Source organism: Dipteris shenzhenensis, chromosome 9 (genome assembly GCF_047967505.1).
Source record: "Dipteris shenzhenensis isolate YYH24624 ecotype China chromosome 9, Dip_SZ_1.0, whole genome shotgun sequence".
NCBI classification, from domain to species: domain Eukaryota; kingdom Viridiplantae; phylum Streptophyta; class Polypodiopsida; order Gleicheniales; family Dipteridaceae; genus Dipteris; species Dipteris shenzhenensis.
This window is the reverse complement of record NC_141604.1, coordinates 913,952-935,792: the sequence shown is the minus strand read 5'-3', so window position 1 is coordinate 935,792 and position 21,841 is coordinate 913,952. Positions and strand designations below refer to the sequence as shown.

Genomic DNA, 21,841 nt, shown 5'->3' with positions numbered 1-21,841 from the left:
TTGTATGGACATTAAATAAAGAAGTTTGTGATTCCATACCCACACCACACTGTGTGAGCTCCTGGGCATTACTATAAGTCTTCCGCTGTGTGTATCCTCTGTTGGGTCATTTCTAACAACTTGCTCCCATCGGCTCTCTAAGAACTGAACCTCTAGGTACCTTGTATAGACTCGGGCCCCATGCACCAAAAGTAGCAAAGACCTATAACTGGTTCGTACCCTTGCTACTCAACCCGAGAATCAAGCTTGCCTAACCCTAAGCCTCCCCAGGCTACCCGAGCTAGTCTTGTGTACCCCAGTACACGTCAGATACTAATCCGTGCACATGACAAGTTATCCCCTGAGAGACCTGAAGATCATGGCATAGAAATCATTCCTGGCCACTAGTGAGCCACCCAATAGGCTCCCATACAGAGTTAGTGCAACTCAGCGAGAGGAGATTATGGCTCAGGTGTAGGACTTGTTGTCCAAGGGGCTGATTCAGCCCAGTTCTTCTCCTTTTTGCTCCCCTGTACTGTTGGTACATAAGAAAGATGGTTCATTCCGTATGTGCGTCGATTACCGCACCCTAAATAAAAATACCATCAAGAATAGATTCCGTGCATTGATGATGTGCTTGATCAGTTAAATGGGGCTTCAGTTTTCAGCAGGATAGACTTAAAGAGTGGCTATCACCAAGTGAGGATACAGCCTCAGGATGTGCATAAGACAGCGTTACGCACTACTTTTGGGTTGTATGAGTATTTGGTGATGCCTTTTGGATTGACTAATGCCCTAGCTACTTTCAATAGGATGATGGATTGTATCTTCCGACCCTACTGAGAGTTCACTGGTACCTTCTTCGATGACATAATTGTCTTTTCTAAGTCTGAAGAAGAGCACAAGGAACATCTTGCTACAGTATTTCAAGAATTGAGAAATCACCAGCTCTATGCAAAAAACAAGAAAAGTGAATTCTTCCTGGAAGAGATCCATTACTTGGGGCATATAATATCCAAAGATGGGATACGCATGGATCCGGCAAAGATTCGAGCCATTCAAGAATGGCCAGAGCTGAAAACTGTGCATGAAGTCCGAAGTTTCCTAGGCCTGTGTTCTTACTATAGGAGATTTATGAGGCATTTTGCGGATATAGCCGCTCCACTCCACGATCTTACTAAGAAAAATGCAGCTTTCAGATGGGGAATTCCTCAAAAGAAAGCATTCACCACCCTCAAAGAGAGGCTGACCACAGAGCCAATCTTGATAGTTCCAGATTTTTATCAGTCATTCGATGTGGATTGTGATGCTTGTGGGGAATGTGTTGGAGCTGCATTGCATCAGAATGGTCATGTAGTGGCCTGTGAGAGTAGGAGACTCCGGGATGTAGAGAGATATCTGGGAATCTATGAGAAAGAGTTGCTGGCCGTAATTCATGCCATCTATACATGGAAGCATTATCTTTTGGGTGCAGATTTTACTATTAAAACAGATGACCAAAGTTTGAGATCCTTGCTGACTCAGACAAAGCTCTCCAAGAAGCATATGAAATGGGCAAATATGCTGTCAATGTACCATTTTCAGATTGTCCATACTCCAGGAGTTCGGAACAGAGTGGTAGATGCCTTGTCCCGAAGACCTCAGGTCAACAATGTGACTATTGCTTATGATCAGGACTTGGAAGACATGAGGGAGCAATATGCTAATGATGCAGATTTTGGTGAGATTTTACAGCAAATGCAAGAGGGAAGTCCACCAGTCACTATTCCTTGAAAGATGGGTATCTAATGAAAGATGACCCTATGCATCACCCACGAGATGAAGAAAAAGTTTTTGGGAGAATGCCATGCACCTCCCTATGCTAGGCATAGAGGAATTACAGCAACAACTCAAGCACTAGAGAGGTATTTCTTTTGGCCAGGGGATGCGGAAAGATATACATCAGTTTTTAACCGAATGCCTTACCTGTTAGAAAGTGAAGTATGATAGACGGAAGGCACCTGGCCTACTTATGCCTCTTCCCATGCCTCAAGCACCGTGGGAAAGTATTGCAATGGACTTCATTTTTGATTTGCCAAGATCTAAGTCAGGGAATGATGGGATTTGGACTATCATTGATAGATTCAGCAAGCAAACTCATTTCATTCTGGTTCACAAAACCATAAAGGCAGCTAAGCTTTTCATGGCACATATCTTTAAGCACCATGGTATGCCTAAGTCCATTGTCAGTGATGGAGATCCCAAAATGACCGGTCTATTCTGGAGAGCTTTATTTGATAATATGGGGACGAATCTGAATTTTTCTTCTTCCTTCCATCCCAGACGGTCAAAGTGAAGTAGCAAATTTTGCAGCATTGGATATGCTGAAATGCTACGTGGGTGACCAAGGTCCAAACTGGGAAAAGTACCTACCATTGGTGGAGTTTGCTTACAATAATACAGTTCACAGCTCCACAGGGAAAGCCCCTTTTGAGGTCATCTATGAGTGACATCTAGACGGCTTTTAGCCAAGTCTGGACAGCAATTGAAAGGTGTCAAGAAAAGCATAAAAGAGTTGCAGATAAGCATATGAGACAGTTAGATCTCAAGGAAGGGGATTGGGTACTTTTGAAGTTCGAGAAAGCTAGGCTCCGCAAGTTTAAATGCAAACAGAAAGTGAATGCAAAGTTCTCTCCCAGATATTTTGGCCCTTTCAGGGTTACATAAAAGATTAATGAGGTTGCATACAGGTTAGCATTGTCAGAGCATTGGAGGATTCACAATGCTTTCCATGTGAGTCTTCTAAAGAAATTCCAGGGGCCAGAGCCTACAGAGCCAATAATAGAGGATCCACCAGAAGTGGATGAGTTGGAGGAGGTCCCTCAGCTAGAGTAGATTGTGTACCATACTGTACGCAAAGGCCCTTAGGGCAATTGGAGATTTTAGAGTTGACAACGGTTTTCTACAGCCAGCTCTTTCAGGCGGAGAGGATGACTCCAGTTTGCCTTGTGGCGTGCTGAGCAGATTCTTGGGGCTCCTGCTGAAACCTTCCTAGAGATTCCCTGCGACGATTCACACCTCTCTACCATCATTCATTCTGCAGACCAACTCTCTCTCTCTCTCTCTCTCTCTCTGCAAACACACTTAGGGCCAAGACAATCGTCTGGCTGGGCCCCCCTCGAAGGTATTTTTATTACTTGAAAGGCGTGAGTACAGAGAGTTCAGCGTGGAAGCTGTGTTACAAAAATCAAGACATGTATGAATTTACAAAGAGCTCAAGGCTCATCATTTGGCAACATGCCACTTGTCAATTCAACTAACTAAAATCTAGTTACATGCCACAAAGGGCAAAGCTCTAGGGGCTTCGTAGCCCTTGGTTACTTGGACACCTTCTGGCTGCGCGTTGAGCTTCATAGCGCTTGGGTTTTCAACCCCGCTTGGTACCTGCAATAATTAACTAAAGCGCACAACCATGGCACCCGTTAATGGTTAGCGCTTTGCATGCAAATAAGAATCTGTGGACTAATCCTAGTCACTGTGGGCGTCCCCACCAAGTAAACATGTGCACATAACATAGAAGAAATTCTTTGGTCAACCGAGGTCAACCCTCTTGGTCGTAATTAAGAGCATTGACCGACAATCAAAGCGCCTTAATTACAACCAAGTCTCTCCAACCGAAGTTGGCACATCTTGGTTAACGAGGTTAACCCTCTTAGCGTGAGCCAAGTCTCGTTCACCGAAGTCAACACTCTCTGACCGAAGTCAGCACTTTAATTGCTTGGTTAATAGTGGTTAACCATCTTCGACGAAGCTAGATCTTCCTAACAGGGGTTAGGCTTACTTAACCGAGGTTAAGTATCTTAGTCAAGACTTTGACCAAATAAAAGTAGCTCTTTCAAATAATTAAAATAAATGAAGAACTTGTTAATTATGATCAATAAATCGTCAACTTATGCTTTGACTTTGGAATATTTGCAGCCTGGTGACATCCCCTCGACTTCTATTCAGTTGACCCAAAGGGAGTGCATACACCAATAATGCCAACAATCCCCCCCCACAACCGAAATGGGGAGCTGACAACACAAACAATCAGAGAAATAAACTGAACCTACCAAGAGCATCTAATACATGACCTCCTCGATCATCTGGCACAGTTACCACATAGGTAACTCCTCAACACACTAAAACGCCCAGTCTTTATCTGAGACATTCTCTAAAACTAAACCAACAAATTTTGAAGGAGACTCAGCCGCAATACAAGCTTTATCTCGTAAGCTCTTCTGCTCCTCGTCTTTTTGTTTCTTGAAGCAAAACCTCTCAACATGTCCCGGCTTCCCACAGTAGTAGCATAAACGGCTTTCTTCCTTGGCGTCTCTCGAAATTTTTCTCGTCACTTGCAAAATATGCATGTTCACCAGGCAAAGAAGATGTTTCTTCACGCTTCTCTTCACTCAATAGCATGGCTACACAATCGAGATACCCTACATCGTCATCTACACGAAGTATCTTCTTAGTGTCGTGGTATTTTGGAGGTAGGCTCTTTAGAAGGATGGCCTTCTTATCTTCATCTTCTACTTTGGACCCAACATTGCTGATTTGCTTCAGGAGAGTCTGCATGCGATTTAGAATGACACCCAAATTCTCTCCTTCCTCCATTTTCAAATCAAAAAGTTCTTGCTTCAGTAAGGCTTTCGAATGTTTCATACGTACATCGAACAGTGTCTCAAGAATAACCCAGTTCTCTGCTGCAGTCTTTCCAGCATCAATATGATGAAAGTATTCTGACCCCAGTGTCTGTCCTATAATCCTGATGGCTTTCTCATTCTTATTTTCCCAGACTGGAACCTTCTCAGCTTCATTTCCTCCACCTTTAGGTTTCTTCTCTGTACTGGCTGCCATGCCCCAGAGTCCTTTTTGCATAAGATAAAGATGTGATGCTAACTGCCAGGAAGGAAAATTACGTCCATTGAACTGCACAATTGCTCCTGAACCCACTTTGTCCTTCTTCATAGAATCCATGACGAACTACTTCACAAGACAAACCGTTCTTGCTCTGATATCAAATGTAGATTTTGACTCTTAATTATCACGTATTTATTTGAGTAAAGAACTTATAAGAAACCCACATGAAATGACGAAACATATTTCATGAATATAACTCTAAAGACAATCAAACTATGACACAGGGATTTGGGCAGCTCATCTCTACCGAGCTCTGCCTTACAAATCTGCCTACGACACCTACTAGCAGCTGTAGACACAGCAGGCCCGTGGCCTCGACAAAAAGGCATAGAGAAGCGTCGCCAGCAAGTATGTAGAGCTGCAACCGCTTGCAATCACCGCCTTCCCATGCACTGATCTCACTAGAACAACTCAGATGTTCTCTATGTGCCAGGCATAAAGAAGAATTTGCTTTAAGTGTCCTTACTCAATAGAGGAGGATTTTAGGTTGTTTTTTATGATGACAAGTGCGCAGTCAGAGACAAAGAGAATGACTATATTCACCATCGGATATGCTCTGCATGGTCGATTACGCATTATACAACGTTTTTCCCGTAGTGATATGCACATTTGCAAAAAAACATGCCCTAAGGTATGTTATCTGACCAAGTACTTATCAGATGGGTGTGCCTCTTTGAGAACACTTCTATACCACCTAGTTTAAGGTCTAGGAAAAGTATTGTGCCCATCAGATATGCTTTGCATCGTCGATCGAGCATTAAATACCATTTTTACCTTGCTAGGTGTGTTATCCGATTAAGTACTCATGCGATGGGAATGCCACTTTGCATGTAATTCAATTCCACCTAGTTGAAGGTGTGTGCAAAGTATTGAGATCTGATCTTGCATTATCAGTTAGCACTCCCACTGCTGCGATGCAGAATGTGGAGTTATGGCATGCCAGGTATGGGCACATGAGCTATGGCAGCTTAATGACACTTCAGAGGCATGATATTGTTGATGCATTGCCTCCTTTGGAGTCGCCTGCTCCTCATGCATGTGAAGGTGGCATCCTTGGCAAGGTGCATAGACTTCCATTCAAGAAGGATGGTGCAGTGAAAGCTACACGGAAATTACAACTTATTCACAGTGATGTCTGCGGTCTCATGAGGACACCTACTTTTGGGGGTTATCTCTATTTTGTTACATTCATAGATGACTTCACCAACTACACTTGGGTCTATGGTCTCAAGGCAAAATCAAAAGTGTTTATGCATTTCAAACACTTTGTGGCTATGGTTGAGAATGAGACAGGACTCAAGCTGCAGACACTTCGCACAAATCGAGGGGGAGAGTATATGTCTCATGAATTTGAGGCATTTTTGAAGGAGAAAGCCATGATGCATCAGCTTACAGTGAGGCTTACACCTCAGCAGAATGGCAGAGCTGAGCGGAGGAATCGCACTGCCATGGAGATGGATAGATGCATGCTCACAAGTAAGAAGTTGCCTCACAGGTTTCGGCTTGAAGGCCTCATGTGTGCCAACTATATTTTGAATCGGGCTCCTACAAAGGCTTTGAAGACAATCACTCCCTATGAGGCATGGCATGGGAGAAAGCCTTCAGTGGACCATTTCAGAGTTTTTGGTTGTGTTGCATATGCCCACGTGCTTGTGGAGTTTAGACACAAGTTGTCAGATAAGGCACTCAAATGCATTTTTATGGGATATAGTTCACAAAGCAAAGGCTATCGTCTCTACAATCGTGATACACGCAAGATTTTTGTTAGTAGAGATGTTATCTTCTCTGAAAATTCAGCATATACACATGCTGAATTTCCGATTCCAGCTTCTTCATACGATGTGTTTGAGGGGATGCTTCCTATCATGGTTGTTAAGACACTCGTGTCTTATGATAAGACACTTAAGACACGTGTCTTACCTTGAGACACCTTAAGACACTCGTGTTTTTTTTTTTTTTTGGGTGGGTGGGGAGTAACAACACACATTGAGTTTGACTTAGCCATGCTATCATTGATGGTGACTTTGGATCTAGCGGTGGCGGTGACCTCATAGATTCAGATTAGGATGAATCTTTAGAGATTTAAGTCTTGAGAGTCGAAAGCTTCCTTTCAATTATATGTATCGAGATGCAGTTTTCATTCATGTCACATGTGACAAGATTCAATTATTAGTTTAAACCTGTAAGTACTCAAAACTTGCGAGCTCTTCAGCCATGAGTCTTAACTTTAACTTTTAAGACTTGAGTGACAAGTCTTGACTCTTAACTACATTGTACAAGTGCATTGTTTCTTCTTGCATTATTTAAGTGTAGCTTATTGTACTTCTAGAATCTAGCAGCTAGCTACGCTAGCAAGTTGTACATTTGTATACTTATACGTATATTAATTAAATATTTATTATTATAACCACAATGACGTGTCTTATCTTTAAGACACTTTAGACACTCGTGTTTGAAGCGTGTCTAACGTGTCTTACAACCATGCTTCCTATAGCATTTGGTTCCCTCGCTGAAACTCAGAATTCACAGAAACCTCCTCTAGATCCACGTGCCCCGATTCAGCCACCGGCTGATTTTGTACCACCTCAGGGTGTGGATGAAGTTGTCAGGCAAGAGACTCAAGAGATACACGCAGCCAAAACAGTCCTGAATTGGTTGCTTCAGACTCTCAGAGAGAGTAGGCTTGAGGCTCCATTGCCTAGCAGGACTCGTAGTGCAGTAAGGCACGCAGGGGGGTCTCTTTCACTTGAGACAGCTTATGCAGGGACTCTTCTTGATGAAGAGAAGCCTGACTCTTTTGAAGAAGCAAAGGATAATGTGCATTGGATGCAAGCCATGCAGAATGAGTTGCAGTCCATAGAGAAAAATCAGACTTGGGATGTTGTGGATTTGCCACCAAGTAAGCATGCCATTGGTACCAAGTGGGTTTTCAAGGTAAAAAGGAAACCAGATGGGTCTATTGACATGTACAAGGCACGGCTGGCCAAAGGCTCTAGATGAACTCGTCCACCTTTTGAGTTTCCCTTATCTCGGTCATTAGAGTACTTTCTAATACCGTGAAACTCATATTATGCATAATGCGTGACAATGCATCAGCAACTTTATTATCCTTCCCTCTTCGGTACCGAATCGTTAAGTTAAGCTCCTGCATGAGTTCTGCCCACCTAGCTTGGCGGCCTCTCAAGTCAGGTTGTTTACAAAAACGTTTCAGAGTATCATGATCAACATCAACATAAAACTCTGACCCATATAAATAATGTCTCCATGTTTTCAGAGCATGGATAACAGCATACAACTCTAATTCATGAGTTGGCCAATTTCTTTGAGAGGGAGAAAGCTTCTTGCTTTCAAAGGTTACTGGCCTTCCCTCTTGGAGGAGAAGTGCTTCTACCGCAATGCCACTTGCATCGGTTTCAAGAAAAAATGGTTTTTGGGGATCAACTATTTTTAACACCGGTCCTGAGATTACCGTTTGTTTTATGGTGTTAAAAATCTCTTGTTGATTCTGTCCCCATATAAAAGATACTTTTTCAGAGGTTAGATCAATCAATGGCGATACTATTTCGGAATATCCTTTGATATGCCTTCAATATAATTGGACAAATCCCAAGAATGATCGCAAAGCGGTCAAACTCTGAGGGATAGGCGAAGTCAGTATCGCAGCCACTTTCTTTGGATCCATTTCTACTCCCTCAGGAGTAATAATGAATCCTAAATATTCAAGTCTTACCATACATAGTACAGTTTTCTTTTTATTTACATAAAGGCTGGCTTTCCTCAAAGTATTGAACACTATTCTTAAGTGTTCTTGATGCTCAGCAATACTTTTGCTGAACACAAGAATATCGTCAATAAAATGTACTACAAACTTCCCGATATACGGACGTAGTAAATCGTTCATAAGCATGACGAATGTAGTTGGAGCATTGGTAAGTCCAAACGGTATTACAAAAAACTCATAATGTCCAAACCTGCTTCTAAAAGCGGTTTTATGCACATCTTCGGCTCTAATACGGATCTGATGGTAGCCACATTTAAAATCTATCTTATTGAAAATTACGGCTCCATGTAACGCATCTAGCAAATTTTCGATCTGAGCCATCGGATGCCTGTGCTTAATAGTGATATTATTAATGCATTTCAGAGGAGGGATTCATCGCACCACCGGGGTACACTGAGGTTCATATGCCTCACTCACTACGGATCTCCATCGGACAGTTTCGGGTATCATCACACCGCCTCTGCATAGAGAGTGACAGAGCAGAGGGGATTCCTAGGGAGGCATCGCTTATGCATATTGTGCGACTGTCAGGAGGTTGAGTCGGAGGAGCATTTTATTTTTAGGTGCCCAGTGTACTACGAGATCCGAGGTCGCTACCATTGCCTCTTCAGAGACGGCTCCGGACTCCTTTCTAGATTCCTCACCTACCCAGATCAGAGATGCCTCGCGGCCTTCATTCACGAGGGAATCCGACATAGAGAGTACTTACTCAGGCGATGGGGCTTTGCCACATCATCAGACACCTCTCAGAGCAGGATCACAGAGTTTTTCCCATCGAGTGACATTGACCGTCCAATCTCTAGCCGTCCATGTGACAGAGACCCCGACTTGATGATCGCAGCACGACACACGAGACATCGATGGGACATAGAGATCACTCTGGGGGACCTCCCGTCATTGTTTAGACCCGGGATACGTCCCGCGGGAGTCACGGTGGCTCTGGTCTTGCGTCGAGCCTCGTCCAGGAGACCGAGACGCAGGGCACCCCTTGACGGGCACTAGCGTTCCATCATTGGCTATGCACCAGCCAGGGGGACATGACATACGGAGGATTCCGCTCCGCTCCAGTCCTTTTCTTTTTATTGTTACATCCAGATGTATTTGATTATGTATGATCAGACTTAGGATTCAGCACGGGTGATGATGCTCGTTTCAGTAGCTCCACCCTTACTGTGATTTGTGTCAGGTTTTCTTTCAGTCTCATAGACCCATCGGTCTTCCGAAGACTCTAAAAAAATTTCTTTCTTTCTTTCTTTCTTTCTGTAATCTATATAAAGGCGAAAGGTATCATCTTTCTTTTTTTTAAATATCACTGGCGAAGCAAAAGGTGAGAAATTGGGTTGAATCTATCCCAGCTTGAGGTATTCTTTCAGTTGTCTTCGTACCTCCGCTTCTTCGGTAAAACTTAACCTATAGGGAGGTCTATTTACAGGTTCTACCCTCGGGATTAGTTCAATCTTATGCTGAACATTCCGACCCATAAGATAACTCATCCCTATAACAATCAGAGAACTCCTCTGCTATTTGATCAGCTGAACATTCCGATGTGGAGATAACCCATAAGGTAACTCATCCCTAAAACAATCAGATAACTCCTCTGCTATTTGATTAGCCAACTTGGCAATCTCTCCATTTTGGGTAACATCAGTGCTAGCCGAAGAACCATCAATCGGCTCTACCGATGCTGTACAAAGAAACAAAAACTCTTCTTGAGCTTTTCGAACTTCCATTATGGAAGTCCTTGAGGTATATCTTTTTCACCTCGTAAGACATACATCATAGCATTCATCTTGAATTGATAAATGTGCTTTTTTCAATCTATGGTTGGATTCTTCCTAGAATGCCAAGCCTTACCCAGGGCTATGTCAACGTGAGCAAGCTTTGTTATTTCAAAATCAAGCTTCTCAGCATAGTCCTGAATTCGAAGTTCCAATTGGGTAACCCTTTGGTCCCATACTTCAGTTGAACTGCCGTCTGCCATTCTGACTGTATATGCATAGTCAAATGGGCTAGTTTTTAGTTTTAGCCTCTTTACAAGCTTGGAGTTAATTACATTGTGCGTTGACGTTGAGTCAAACAACACAATGACATCATGATTGGCTACTTGTCCTTTCATCTTAATTAACTCCGTATCGTTAAAGGATGTATATCCTGTTGCTGCAGGCTTTGATAGGACATTATCAGGTGCACTAGCTTAGCAACAGACACACATAACAAAACAGGTACTGACCTTTGAGAAGATCCCGCTAGCTGAATCTGCATCTGTTCTGCTTTGGGACTTTCCTTCATTTCCACGTCGCATTTTGAGATCACCTTCTCAGCCATCCGACGATCCTTGTTTCGTGGACAATCTTTCCACTGATGAGGCTGAAGGCATCCAAAACACAAGCCTTCTCTCCTCTCTTTTTCTCTTTGCTCTGGGTTCAAAGAAGACTTCGACCAAGCCCATGCTGCCATTGGTGTTACTTTTCTTTTCATTCCAATGGTGGTACTTGGTTTAGGAGTCTCAACTGGCTTCGCCTGCTTGACTGGACCACTAGGCTGTGAGGCACTCTCTTTGCTAATCCACTTCTTCTTAAACCCAATTTTCTTCGGGTACTCATACCGAGTCCCAACCTGCACAAACCCACTTGGTTTGTTTCCTTTTGCATCTTCATAGTTCAGGGCTATGGCAATTGCTTCATCTAGCGTGTTCGCATACTTAGCCGGAACTTCCATCTTGATCCGATCATTCAGTCCAAAGATAAAATCTTTTACCTGGATTGACTGAGATAGAGGTTCATAAACTTTCATTACACTTTCTCTGAACTTATCAGTATATTCCGCCACTGATAAATTTCTCTGACGAAGGTTTCGATACTGATCCCAAGCTCGAGATGCTTCGTCAGGAGGTAAGAAGTGTTTTCTAAATTCTTTTTTAAACCCCTCCCAAGTAGTGGATGTCATTCCATCTTTCTGCTGTTTTATCCACCACCTATCCACTGCCTCATTAAACATATGGGTGGCCTCACGGATTTTCTCATATCATTCCTGATTTCACAAATGGTGAAGGCCTTGTTCCATTTGTGCAACCAAGTCTCTATGATATCGGAACTACGGTCAGACATCCGACCAAAATACTTTTTTGGCCTATAATTGGCAATATGAGGCACCTTAGCCCTCCTAGGCTCGACCGTATGAACACTGGACTTAGGCTCCATTGGAGATTTACCTTTCTCTTCATGAGCTGGTCTAGCAAACATGCTATGAACCATTTTCCTGAGCTCGGATTGCCCTACATTTGCTTGTAACTGTTGCGCTAAAATCTGTTGCAAGGCATCCTCCAATAATGCAATTCTACCAGATAGTGTATGACCTGCTGGGCGCGACACCTGCGGGGCCGGCCGGACTCCTGACTCTACGGGATCCAGCCTAGAAGCTTCTTCTTCTACTTCCATTTAGGTCGATGGGTGTATATATGGGGTTTTTTTTTTTTTTTTCACACCTGAATTGTATCTACAATCGAAAGTCTAACTCTCAAAATTACAGTTGACCAAACATATATCAACTACCAACCAAAACCGCTTTTCCCTATGCTAGGGAAACTCTTGCAATCTCAGAAACCTCAAATCCTTTCCAAATTCATAAATTAAAGAGCATAATCTCGCTCCCAATCTAGTTCACACACCTTGAAACTTTAGAAATTTAGCCACAAAATAAAATGAAGGGAAAAAAGAAATCAAAAGCCCCCTGGTATCTCCACGTGATCAACACACGCTAGACTGGTGTCATGGATGGTGCGTCATATGCTAACTGCAATCGTACAGAACTCTTTACAACGATCAACTCTGCCCAAAATATATCGATCAACTTTTCCAAGGCTACTTGCAACACATCGAGGTCCAATTAGCCCATCGCATATCAACCCACAACTCAAGAGATAGCTGGTTTACTCCAGGCCCTTACGTGGAACCACCTGCAGGTTGCAGACTTGCCCCAGGTACATATGAGACAGCTACAGCTGACCCAGCTGATCACAACGAACCTCCAGCGCACTCCAGGATAGTACAAGCTGATGCGAACCTACCATAGGGGTCTCCAAGGAGAGCTGAATTCAAAGTTCACCGCAAATGCACGTAACTCTGCAGGCTACCAGGCCCAATAGCCGAGCCCACGATTCGAACGCCAACTGTATTCCAATATCCTCTCGCAACCATATGATGTTCTGCTCCAGCCTTTGGTGTTAACCAAAGTTCCGCTAGCCCGTCACAATGCCAGCTAATCAATCTATGTGCAATAGCTAGCCCCCTACGATGCCAAAGAGCCCTGAATGCAACGAGTCATGAACCTACGACTGTACGCGAGCGTGATATCCTGCAACTACGATGACGTCGCGAACATATGACTTTTGCAAGCACAAGGTCGTCTTTACTCCAACCTTTTAAAGCCTCCTTGATGATCATTGCGTCACTCTCGGCCGGATCAGACATCCGGAGCAGAGCTGCTTTCTCGAGCTTGGCATGTAGTTCTGATCGCAAGTGTTGCAGAAGGTCTTCTTCATATTTCTCGAGGTAAGTCTCACGGATGCTATGATGCTGCGGTTGGTTACGGTGGCAGATGATATCCAAATTATATCCAAGACAATTTTCTTGTTATAGCCAATATCTTCAAAGGCAGTATGCAAGGCGATGCAATCTGTGTTGTCAGGAAGGCCTTACGATGAACCCACGATCTAGCCTGATCGCTTTGATACCAAATTATCACAGCCAAAACTATATGCTCAGCCAAGACCATTGATTAGACGAATACAAATTAACAGGTGATGGCACGATGAATAACCACCCAGCCATTCTCTGGTTCAGCAAGCTCATTACAATCTACCATGTGAGAAGTACCTGCATGCTGAATACCAAAGCCCACAATTTCCTAGATGGATCTAGTATGCCACATGTCTACATTTGAGGGCATCTCCTTAATGCACCATTTACCCCTCTCTTGGGATAAAATCATTTGCCTCTTGGCACATTTAATGCATTTAGACCCCTTAGCCTTAGATCCATCTAGTCTTGTGCCATGTCACCCTCACCAAGGACCTTGACCTTGATTTCTTTCTGATCATTTACGTGAAGCCCAAACAAATATAATACAAACATTGATCCTTTAAAGGAAAAGGTCGACTGACCCTTCCGAGGTCATGTTGCCTCATCTTGAGTGTAACAGCGTGTGTGTGCGCGTGTACTTGTCATATAGTGACATCTTCTGTTGATGTACTTTGATAAAAGAGTGATATATTCCATTTAAAACGAATCATACAACAGGTGGGAGAGAAAGTACTCTATCCCTAGTCTCAACAATGTGGCAAAAAAGCCATGGTGGTGGTCTAAAATGCCACGACATCCCAAAAGGGGTCAAATGAAAAAATAATGAGCAGTCCCATGTCCTCATGAAGGATAAAAGTCTCCCACGAGCTGCCAAAGAGGTGCCTGTACACTGCTCCCACTGACTCCTGAGAGTGAAGATAATCTCCGCCCAAATGGAAGCGAGAGTGTCAGCCTCCGTGCATAAATGGCGCCCAAGGACAAAAGAACATCGCGAACACCAAATCCGCCATAGGGTAATGCTGGAAATCACCTCCTAGGCTGACCCTGCAGCTGAAGTAGGCATGGAATCCTGAGTTGGTACAGGTACCAAAAGTAAATCCTGCGGCTCCATGATGCTGGCCTCTGTGGGACCCCGTCTCTGGCGACGCTGCATGAAGAAACCGTGGTCTCCTGGCTCTGACTCAAAGAGAGCAAAGGCTCCAGATCCTCTCCCCCAAAGGGCAACGCCCCATGTCATAAAAAAGGACTCGGATGTAACATGTGAGAACAACCTGAAGATACCTGTCCATACCACTCTAGAGCTGGGGCAGCTCCATAAACAATGCTTGCTAGATTCCTCTGCAAGCTGACAACGCATACACAAGGAGGGTGTACCCATCTGCTGAAGCCAAGTGCCCACAGGTACGCCCCTATGTATAGTGAGCCAAAGAAAGTAGGAGACTTTCCTGGCTCTACTGATGCCCCAAAAGTGAGTCCAGTAGCTCAGCAAGAGCTCTGCAATAAGTCCCAGTGCGTGCCAATGTTGGGAGGCAGATGGTAGGTGATGAGAGTCTCTCTGCTGAAGCCTGTAACCTGCCCTCGTCGAGTACTGGAAAAAGGGAAGAGGACGATTGCCTGCCGCCGGAGCAGGCCATGCCCACTCACCTGGGCCCCAGTCAAGCTCCGCAAGAGGTCGACCCTGAAAAATCCAAAGTCTCCATCTAGTATCCTCTGCAATGGTCAACCTGGAAGGATCTGTGGCCCATTCCTTACCCAGGCAACCAATGACGCTGACTCTCTGCCAAAGGAGCTCCTGTCGATCCGGGGGCTGAGTGGGATACAATCTGTGAGAGGAATCCGTCTCAAAATAAATAAATGGTGCCGGTCCTAAACGAACTCCGATGCATAGCCCAGCCTCACTAAAACAACCTGACCAAGTAGAGATGGGATGAACATAGGTTGGATCTGTAAGTATATCCCTCCACTCGTGAGGAATAGCTCTCATGATCAGTAATCTGGTGGCAACAATCTGTCCAAGTGGCCCGTGTCTATCTCTGATCACCTCCTCTGACATCTCCATACCTCCCCTGAACCAATCTCCGATTGTCACAACCCCCTGAGCATGCCATCTGGCCAAGGGAGTCCTAAGTTCTGTACCAGGGGAAGATCCCTGATACCGAACTAGGGGGTTATGGTAAAGAGGCTGTGGGGCAATTTCCTCTTTGGAGGAGGGAACTGCTCTGATGAGGTGCTGTTGAAAATGATCCCATATCTGAATAAGCCTTTTCACAAGTGGTGAGGAAGGCTGAGAATGCTGGTCCGTCAGGAAGATCCAATTGACTCTACCTGCCCACTGGCCTGTTGCTCTGGGGGTGTACTGGTGAATCCCATGCAGTAGGAACTGCTTCCACGGCTGATCTCCTGGAGTCAAACCTCTAACAAGAAGTTTGACTAAAAGGGCTCTACTCTGCATCTCCGGATCAAGAACCCCAAGTCCTCCCTGCGAGGAGGGTAAAGTGATAGTATCCCATGAAACTCTGGCCCTAGTGTCCTCAGAACCATCACCACCACTCCACAGAAAGTTCCGAAGCAATCTCGTAAGCTGACGGATCGAGTCAGCATGAAAGCACCAACATGACGCAACGTACCGCATAGTCGCTAGTAGAACCTGGTTGAGTACCAGCGCTCTTCCGACCAAAGAAAGTCTAGCGGTACTCTAGTAGGCTAGCTTTCTCCGAATACTCTCAAGAACTGGGGCAAACTGTTGCGTCGGGGACACCTCCATGCCAACCTGGAAGCCTAGATATCTTGTGGAGGTGCCTCTGGGAATCCATACAAAGCCTCTGTCTCCTCCCCATGCTGGGGTATCCTGCTGAGCTCCAGTCTAGATGCCTTTTGATTTGTTCCAATTGACAAGTCCCCTTGAGGCTAGGCAGAACTTGTCAATTGAATCCGCAGCAGTAGCAAGACTATATGCATCTCCTCTGACTGTCAGTGCCGTGTCATCAGCAAACTCAGTGTCTAGAAGCTCTTGCTCCTATCGGATAGGCAGATGAAGGCCCAAAGTGCCATGACTGGTAGCCTGCATAAAGTATCCCATAGCCTCCGCTACGAAAAGGAAAAGGTAAGGTGCAAGCGGGCATCCCTGTCGTACCGATCTGGATAGCTGAAAAGCCTGTCCTCTGCCTCCACAGACCACCATCCTGCTAGAAGAGTGAGAGTAAAGTGAGGAGACCCATGAAATCCATCTATCACTGAAGCCTAGCCTCCTCATAGTGCCCTCCAAGAAACCCCAATCCACCCTATCATAAGCCTTCTCAAAATCGAGAAGAAGATCTGCAATCTCTTGCTGACTCTCCTTCGCCTAGTGAGTGGCCTCCCAAAAAGTGAAGATGTTATCCAAGATACTCCGATCTTGGACAAATCCTGTCTGAGTAGCTCTAATGATATCTTGCAGCATAGGCTTTAAGCGAAGAGCCAAGGTCTTCGCTAGGATCTTGTAGGCTGTCCCTAGAAGTGTAATAGGTCTCCAATTACGTAGGACTGTCTTGTCTCCCCCTTTCGGGATGAGACAAATCATACCTGTGCATAATGTCTCGCCCAAAGATCCTATATCGAGAGCCTCTGAAAAGGCAGAGAGTAGATGAGGCCCAATCGTATCACTCTCTATATAAGAGAGGCCCAATTGTATGGATGACACTACATCTACCCTACAGACATTCAAGCAATACAATTATTCCTTGTTCTCTGCTATCTCAGTCTCCTTTCTGTTCCTTAGCACATTTCTAAATATAGTAAATCTAGCATTTCTTACAGGAACTCTGAAGTGAGTCTGACCCTCGTAACACCTGTACCAGCAAGTGACTGAGCATAGGAAAGTCTAGCACTTGATGGGATGACTGTACCTGCCACACTAGCCATATGCTCCACAGCTCTGCGACAAGAGCTGACCTCATCAGGAAGTCCAAGGAAAAGCATCCAAAAAGAGACCTGCCGCGGTCCCGGGGAAGTAGTACTGAAGTGCTTCCGCCAAGGCCACAAATGGATGACTCTGCTCTGAAACTGAATCGGTGAGCTCATAAGTACTCTTTGAGCTTGCTCTGCAGACTGAAGGCCAAAAGAAAAGCACCCTCTGCCAAGCAATCGGAAAACCGTAATTGAGACACCCAATGAGGCCATGTTGGTGTACACCCAATCACGTAACTGTTGGCCTCTACCGGGTAGAAAGCCAATGATGTGCATCAAACGAAAACCCTCCTCTGCTACCTCAATCATCTGCACAATGTCGGGAGGAAAAGAAACTGTGACTTCAATCTCCTCAGGTTCGGCGACGGGAGTGGCATTAGTGTCCTCCATTGTCTCAGCTTGCGCTGTCCTGAGGGGAGGAGCTAACTCTGCTGAAAATACCCACCAACCAACCACTAGTCAATCCCCAAAAACCTGGTTAAAGAATGCCCCAAACTTCAGCCTGCGTGGGATGAAAACAGGCCCCTCAATGCTGAAGCAGAAAGCTCCGCCAATGCCTGGAAACAGCCCAGGAACTGAGCTCCCCGGAACACGAGCAGAACAGCCTCGGAGAGGGCCCTGAAGCAGCCCAGCCTGAAGCGCAAGGGATGGGCGGACAACAGCGACTGGCGGCCTGAAAGGCGACCTAGATGGCAGCCTGAAGGGGCGACCTGAAGGGCAAGGGGGGCGCGACCAGCAGGGCGCGGCCCGGGCTGAAGGGGGGCGACCTGAGCAGGGCGCGGCCAAGGGAGCCTGCGCGGCCAAGGGAGCAGGGCGCGTCCAAGGGAGTAGGGTGCTGCCAAGGGGCTGGGTGATGGCGACGGGCGGTGGTGAGCAGCTGCAGACGGGAGCTCCTCCTCCGAACCGAATCCTTTGCTGCTGTACTTTGGCACATCCCTTTTTGCGATAGTTACTCAGTAATATAAAGTATAAAAAATTTTCACCCAAAAAAAAAAAAAAACTGTGTGTAATGCTTGTAACTGGAGGTCCCAGCTTTTGGGACAGTTCCTTGTAATATAATCTTCAATGGATTTCACCCAAAAAAAATGTGTGTGTGGGGGATATTCAGAAGTTTATCACTAAGGTTATGGAATGCTTTTGGCGCACCAAGCATGATTGTAAGGCTCTCCGCCTTCTCAAAGGCAATTATGTCCGTTCGCCCAGGCTTCATGGGGTTTTGAACATTCTTGATCTTCACGCTCATTTGCTCACCTGCAAGGCCACACTCTTGCCCATCTTTTTGGAGTAGTGTCAGCCTTGGAACCTTATGTTGTCTTGTTTACTTACCTCTTTGCGTATGGATGCTTTTGGCCATTGGGTTCCGGCTATTTCTGATATGATATTTGGTCACTTTTCTGGTCGTGTTCCTGGCTGTCTGTTCTCTACTTGTATTGTCAAACCGCCCTAGTTTTTATACTTTATGAAAAGGCTGATAAAGTTTGCTCATGAACTTGCTTTTAATTCTTTGCACTAAAGCAACTGATCTACAAGCATTTTCAAAATGTGTTTGCTGGTTGGTGGGTTTTTGCCCATTTTGGAGGAACTTCTCATTAGGTTGATCCATCTCACTTCAAAGCAGTTACAAATTACAGTATTAGTAGGGATCCGAATAAGAAGCTTTCATTACATTTGGGTTGGTTGATAGAGCGAAGGGAAGAAGTTCTGCTGTTGATGTGACCTCCTCTGATATAGAATTGTGAAACAGATGTCAGAGTGGGAGATGAGTTGATGGTAGATGGTGGTATGGTGCGATTTGAAGTCATGGAAAAAATTGGTCCTGATGTGAAGTGTAAGTGCACTGACCCTGGACTATTGTTACCTCGAGCCAACTTGACATTTTGGAGAGAAGGACGTGTTGTTCGAGAGCGCAATGCAATGCTGCCAACAATTTCATCCAAGGTGCGCACATTGCCAAAACTTTTTTAAATTAGCTTTGAATGTGAAATAAATTTGCTTGGGAAAGGACAGCCTGTAGATCGATTCATATTTTGTGTAGATTATATATTTTGTTAATGAAGTAACTTTGCAAGGATTTGAAATTGATAGCTGCTGGAATAGGTTATCTACAACAGCAAAGTGGTGTATTGCCTTAGTTGCTTTTGTTAGAAAACAGAGGTGGAGGTTGCTTGCTACAGCCAATGCTCCCCGCGGCGGAAGGTAAATTAAAAGATAGCGCCCAGGAATCACATGGTGTAATTTCAAATTGAACTTCTTTGCTTAGTGTGTACTAGTCTGAAGAGAGAGAGAGAGATATGTGCAAACAATAATTGAACAATGCTGAAGAGAGAGAGAGTAAAAACAATAATATATATTTGTCCAAGGATGGACCAAATCATATGCAAAATATGGACACAGTGTGCCACCACCAATTAGCGAGGTGCTGCATAGATGGGACTCTTGTGGCTCTGAAAATCTGTGCTCCTACCTCCTTGTGGCACCTTAAAAAACGTACGGCCTGTGTTGTTCTCCTATAGCTTCTGTGGGCTTCGTAGTGGTGCCCTGCAAACACAACTTGCTGCTGCTCCCTTGGACAGCCAATTGTAAGGCAGTGTTTGCTGCTTGATCCTTGACGTACTTGCTTTCTCTGTCTGCAGCCAGTGGTGAGGCACAAGTCTTCTGTGAATCCTGTCCTCCTTGCTGCTGTGTAGGCAGCCCAAGTTGAAGGCATGCTACTGGTGTTCTGGACCTCCCTGTTGCTGTGTTGGCAGCCCAATGTGAGGCACCAAAGACTGGCAAAGTGGAATGTAGAATGCCTCCCTTGGGGCCCTTTATACTATGCTGCCCACATGGCATCTTGCATGCTGCCTATATCGCTTCCCCACATTCTTTCTATTTCCCCCCCCTGGCATTTCTGAGTCCATGTTGGTGCACTTCCCCCATGCTCTCCTCATTTGGGGGCTCACAGGTGGGGAGGTGACCTATATGACTCCAACATCCCCTCTCACTGACCCACTGTGGGCCAATCCCCATATGTTGATGCAGATTTTCCCATGGAGGAGAAGCCCTCTGGAACAACTAGGAGACATACCTTGTTTAGTTCTTTCAACCTGGTTCTTGCTCCTCCAGGTCGGTCAGAACTATCTTAGTACACTGGTACAATGCCAGCAGTACCACAAGTCCATGGCAGTCCAGATGAACTCTCAAGTAGGTTATTCTTTGATCTCAGCATACTCTTTTCACCTGTAGATGTCCCTGCCTCCACCACCAAGGCTTCAATAGGTTTATAAGTTCACCTTCCAGTAACCTGCAACCGAGCTTTGAAGAAGTACCAAGTCTTCCCTCTCTGCCTCCCTGGAAGGCTTTCACCCTCCAATCTCTCATCACTTGAGAAACATGAAGCAAGGCATGCTATTAAGGTCTGAATGAACAATTAAAGAGTATACGTACTAGTAGATCCACCCATTTGTGTGCTTGCTTTGAAAACAAGCCATGTACCTCATGGAGGAACCTACAGCTTCGGTAGGTAATCTTTTAGTGCTTTTTTGAGTGTCCCAGCTTCCATATGACTTCGACTCGAGGTCCTTTCAAAGATACTTCCTTCATGCCAATGATATCAGCTTTGCACTCACAGCAATCCGAGCACACTTTGCTGTCCTTCACCTCCACAAAGGTGGTTGGCTCCTCTCCAGACCACCTTTTAATGTCAGACATACATACCTGTACACCAAGATCTGCGTATCTTACCTCAACATCTTACCTCAACAACACTTGGAATTGTTATAAAGAAAAGCTCCTTAGTTATCACCAGATTTGCTGCTGGTTTAGACTCTTTTGTTTCTTGATTGGACTTCTTCAGCCTTCTTCTTTCTATAGTCCTTGGCAAAATGCCTTGGCTGGTCGAAGTGGAAGCATTTTTACTTCTTGCTCCCATTGGAAGAAGAGTCTTCATCATCATCATCGTCAGTCTTTTCATTCCTTTTTTTGTTGTTGTTGAGCTTGCCATTGCTTGCCCTTACTTGTGCCTTTACTCTTGTCTTGAACATTAATGGATTCCTTTTCGGATCTGTTCATACTTCATCTGGCGGGCTTCCTTCTGCAGAAGCAGAGGCACTAGCTCTTCGAAAGTCATTGGTGCTGGCCGCTGCCCTGCCACCTTGGTTGTAAAAAACCCATTGTAGCTCCTAGGGAGCATGCCCAAGAGCCTAGCAATCCGTGATGAATCCGTTTTTTGACTAATTGTGGAGAGTTGATCCCTCACCACCTTCATCTTGGTGACGTGCTTCTGAATTGAGTCCGCCTCATTCATGTGCATGTTATACAACTCTGTCCCGAGGTGCGAATCCTCACATGATTGTTAATCTCCAATCAGGCTAGAGCACCCCGCCCTCGTGTGAGTCATGCTGTGGCTGCATGGGTCATCGTGAAACCTGGCTCGGTGAACACTACCCCCAAATAGGTGCAAGAGTGCACTATCTCCATTGGCTCACCTCTATATGTGAAGCTATGACAACGAGAGACTGCTTGCGAGGTTTGCATGGGTCATCGTGAAACCTGGCTCGGTGAACACTACCCCCAAATAGGTGTAAGAGTGCACTATCTCCACTGGCTCACCTCTATATGTGAAACTATGGCAACG

At 45.1% G+C, this 21,841-nt stretch overlaps 1 protein-coding gene across 1 annotated transcript in view; it reads left to right on the top strand.

Moving 5' to 3' along the window:
- The window catches only part of LOC147898048 (pyruvate kinase isozyme A, chloroplastic-like), a 115,989-nt gene that overhangs the window by 36,954 nt on the left and 57,194 nt on the right, over positions 1-21,841 (top strand). The window contains exon 3 of the mRNA XM_087378988.1: positions 18,971-19,164. Coding sequence (XP_087235114.1) covers positions 18,971-19,164 — 194 coding nt within the window. The remainder of the gene's footprint in view (positions 1-18,970; positions 19,165-21,841) is intronic.